Here is a 4194-nt window from a genome sequence, read left to right on the forward strand (position 1 = left end):
AAGAGAGAACGATTATCAATCCAAGCATCTAACTCACTCTTACTGGATATAATTTTGCGGAAAGTAATTAGTTATTCGTGCATGCGTAACTATTAATACTTAGTTATAATGAAAATTACGTAAATGTTAACAAATATATACTAAATATTTCATTTGTTAAATATTCGATGATTCTCAATTTCTCGCTTTCGTGAGTGAAATATCGATGGACATTAGTGTTAGATTATATAGAAAAAATATCGTTGCAAAACAAATAGAATCGGTTAGAAGACAGATGGTTATTATCTGGATTAAAAGGAAAAGAAAGATACGATTAGAGTAACCAGCTAAAATTTCAAAAGGAAATAGAATAGAAACCATGACGTGTCGAACTGTGACAACTGATAATTTTTTTACAAGTTTCTCTTTGGCATTAAAATTAAGATCTGAAAATACCTCGTTGCTTGGAACAATACGAGCAAATAAGAAGGAATTGCCGAAAACCTGCAAACTGAAAAAATACGGCATGGCTCGTTTCTCAACGTCGTTATATCAATCCAATAGATGCACACTTACCATTTATTAGAGAAAACCAAATATAAAAGTAATTATACAAAGTACAAAGCATAAAAAAGTAACAATTGATAAAATTGCTAAGAAATTGCCTGAAACTGTATCGTTTTATAATAAAACTAAATTTAGCGTCGATGTCACTGATGAAATGGCACGAAAATATACCGTGAAATCAAGATCAAAAAGGTGGCCACTTCAAGTCTTTTTCAAAATTTTAGATTTAGCCGAAATAATTTGCTGGATATTGTACTAATATACAACAGGAGAAAATATCACATGTAAAGAGTTTTGTTTCGATTAGCAGAAGAGCTTGCTTCAGAATATCAGACTTAAAGGCAAAAACCACACGGAGGCGATATACCAACTACAAGTGGCACGTTTCCTGCACGCAAATGGTGTTAAATAGAATATTGCAACAACAATAAGACTACAAATATTTGCAATTCATGCAAAAAAAAGTGTATGCGGAAAGTGTACACACAGCAAAATCTACATATGTAAAAATTGAGATGGACAAACTGTAAACAATTGATCGTTTTGTTTCTTGATAATGACTATAAATCCATTTATCTGTTAATTGACGGAAAAAGAATAATAGTAAACACTAAAAGCCAAATATCACAAAACTTATCATATGGATACCGTCATCTTTATTATCTAAGACTAGTTACTTATGTTTAAAAACGAGATAACAAGGAAGCATTAGGCCGATGGAAAAATTCGGTGTACGGCGACTATCGATGAAATTTTTATAAGAATAATAAAGACGTTAAAAAGTGAACTAAATACTGAGACTGCAAAAATAAAATAGAATAATTTGAAATAGAGAACGTCACTAGGAATTTATTTTCACAAATATTTTTTAACACTATCTGAAGCTACTAATAACTATATTACTTATACCACAGAATACAATCCAAAAATAGATATTTCACAAAACTATAGTAAACACTATTACAAGAATAATAGAACCTATGCACATGTAACATGCAAACAGACCTCGTAAACATAATTCCTAGCATCTCTTGCTTGCTCAAAAAATTCTCCTGGAAACAAATATACGGAACTTAAACAACTTTTAATCCAATCTTCTAAAAATACAGAACAGACATGACTTCAACACAAACATCACCGTTACAACAACAAACACATCAAATAACCATCATGTTAGACCTCTTAACGAAATTCTTGAATACCTAAAAATAATGGATGGGTCAATCAGAATAGCTGTTTGGAACAGCAACGGGTTACGACAAAGACTTCAAGAACTCAAAATTTTTATCTACACACATAACATCGATATTATGGCAATTTCAGACACTCACTTTACTGGTAAAAATTATATAAAAATACCGTACTGCAACATATATGATACCAAACACCCATCGGGAAATACACGCGTGAGTTTTGCGATTATCATTAAAAATAATATTAAACACCATTTATATGACAATACTTCACTTAATTATCTACAAGCAACAATAATTACACTAGAAACTATAATTGGAGAAACACAAATTTCAGCTATATATTCACCGCTTAAATATAAAATTACTCAACAGGGATACTCAAACTTCCTTAACCCTTTTGCTATGGCAGTGTGCTCCGCCGGAGTGACACCGCTGAATGGAGCACTGAGCCAAAAAGTGTGCATATCGCGCTTATGTGTTCGCACTTACATCTTTCGGTGCAGCCTCGTCATTCTCTTGATCGTACGATGTTTTAATTGTTATACAACAACATATTTGGAGATTTGCAATTATTATCGATAAAAATGTATTTAAAAATTAAAAATTTCACTTTACAATAACAAATTAAAATTCTTAATAATTTAATGCATAGTGATAAATTTTAAAACAAGATAATAAAACAAATGAAATCGATGTATGCGTAAAAATAAACACATCGTGGGGCTCATAGTCAAATGGTATATCAAGTGTTATGCACTGACGTCGTCTATACACGACGCTCGTACACACAGGTCGTCACGCGGATCTATTTCGTCACATAGAAACTACACCCAAATTACAAAATAAAAATACGGACTGTGATAAATTTCAATCAACTATTGATGAATATCTAAATTGCAAAATCCCTCTAAAAACTTCAGAACACATCGAGGATGTCGTGGACCTCATAACAAAAATAATTCAAGAGCCAGCATGGTTATCTTCTTCTAATATACAAGAAAATAAAAAGAGTTGTTCATACCCAGCCAATGTCTTGCTGAAAATTAAACAAAAACGAAAAGTTCAATACAAATGGCAAAGATACAAAACAGAAGAAAATAAAAGGCAGTTAAATGCACTCTCAAGGGAGGTTAAAATAATGATAAAAGAATGCTGTAATTCTGGGTTTAACAATTATCTCTTAAACCTTACGCCAAATGAAGATACAAACTATTCACTCTGGAAGGCAACAAAAAAATTAAAAAGACCAATAACGCAGATACCTGCACTGCGAAAACCAAATGGATCTTCGGCAAAGACATTTGTTTCCATGGAACAAGCCAAGACATTTACTAACCACTTATATCAAAATTTCAGGGAAATAGTATGGCCACGACAGTAAATGCTATAACCGTATGCGATAGTACTGAAAGCAAAGATCAAAACAACTTGATATACAAGACTAAAAAAAAAGAGAAATAAAGCTATTGAAAAATACAATAAAAACCAAAAAAATCTCCAGGATTTGATCTCATTAATGGGAAAGTAATTAAAGAACTCTTAGAAAAAGCCATCAGAATGATTACCATAATATATAATGCCTTACTTAGACTCCACTACCTCCTTGACTCATGAAAACTGGCAGAAATAATAATGCTTTTCTAAGCCGAATAAAGATATTCGTGAACCATCCTCTTACAGATCTATTTCCTCATTACCTATTCTTCCTAAACTTTTAGAAAAAGTAATATTAGTTAGAATTAAAAAATATAATTAATAAAAAACGATTAATAAGAGATCACCAGTTTGGCTATAGGGAGAAACATGCTACAACTGAACAGGTCCACAGATTAATTAACCAAATAACACCTGCTACGGAAAACAAGAAATACTGTGCAAGTCTATTCTTAGACGTAGGAAAAGCCTTTGACAAGGTATGGCATGAATGCTTATTGAAAACTATAAGACAATACTTACAAGTACCAATTTATCTCTTACTTAAATCATACCTAAACAATAGAACCTATTACGTTAAAGTTAAGGACTCGCACTCAGCAGTACACGTAATATTTGCCGGCGTTCCATTAGGAAGTGTACTGGGTCCGGTCCTCTATACGCTCTACACTTCGATACGCTGACAGTATATTAACAGCGGATATCCCGATAACGCAAGACACTATATTAAGTACATTCGATAGTGCATTCTTAGCCACATAAAAGATACTTAGATCCACAAGAAGCAGCTTTAATCTAGCAAAATCCCATAAAATTGCTTGAAAAATGGCTGATAGATCGAAAAATGTAATTCAACTACAATAAATGCAATCACATTACATTCGCTCTTCCCAAAGACAAAATACCAGCAATCATTATACACAATAATGAAATACCGCAAACAAAATCAATCAAATATTTGGGTTTGTACCTTGACCCTAAACTAAACAACACATTCATAAAAAAATACTACAAATTA

General features: G+C 32.1%; 1 protein-coding gene across 1 annotated transcript; it reads left to right on the forward strand.

Annotated features, from left to right (window-relative positions):
- Positions 1-358: 358 nt before the first annotated feature.
- On the forward strand, positions 359-3859 carry LOC124428615. The gene is made up of 5 exons (XM_046972876.1): positions 359-508; positions 566-751; positions 1656-1884; positions 2663-3119; positions 3517-3859. Exons 1-5 carry the CDS (start codon positions 359-361, stop codon positions 3857-3859), a joined length of 1365 nt encoding a protein of 454 aa, XP_046828832.1.
- Positions 3860-4194: the final 335 nt, after the last annotated feature.

The sequence above is a fragment of the Vespa crabro genome, chromosome 13 (assembly GCF_910589235.1).
Source record: "Vespa crabro chromosome 13, iyVesCrab1.2, whole genome shotgun sequence".
In the NCBI taxonomy this organism is placed as follows: Eukaryota; Metazoa; Arthropoda; class Insecta; order Hymenoptera; family Vespidae; genus Vespa; species Vespa crabro.

Coding starts and splice junctions, on each gene's coding strand:
- LOC124428615 (XM_046972876.1), top strand. CDS start 359: ATGACGTGTCGAACTGTGACAACTGATAATTTTTTTACAAGTTTCTCT. Junction 509..565: donor AACTGAAAAAATACGGCATG/GCTCGTTTCTCA, acceptor ACCATTTATTAG/AGAAAACCAAATATAAAAGT. Junction 3,120..3,516: donor GAAATAGTATGGCCACGACA/GTAAATGCTATA, acceptor ACGATTAATAAG/AGATCACCAGTTTGGCTATA.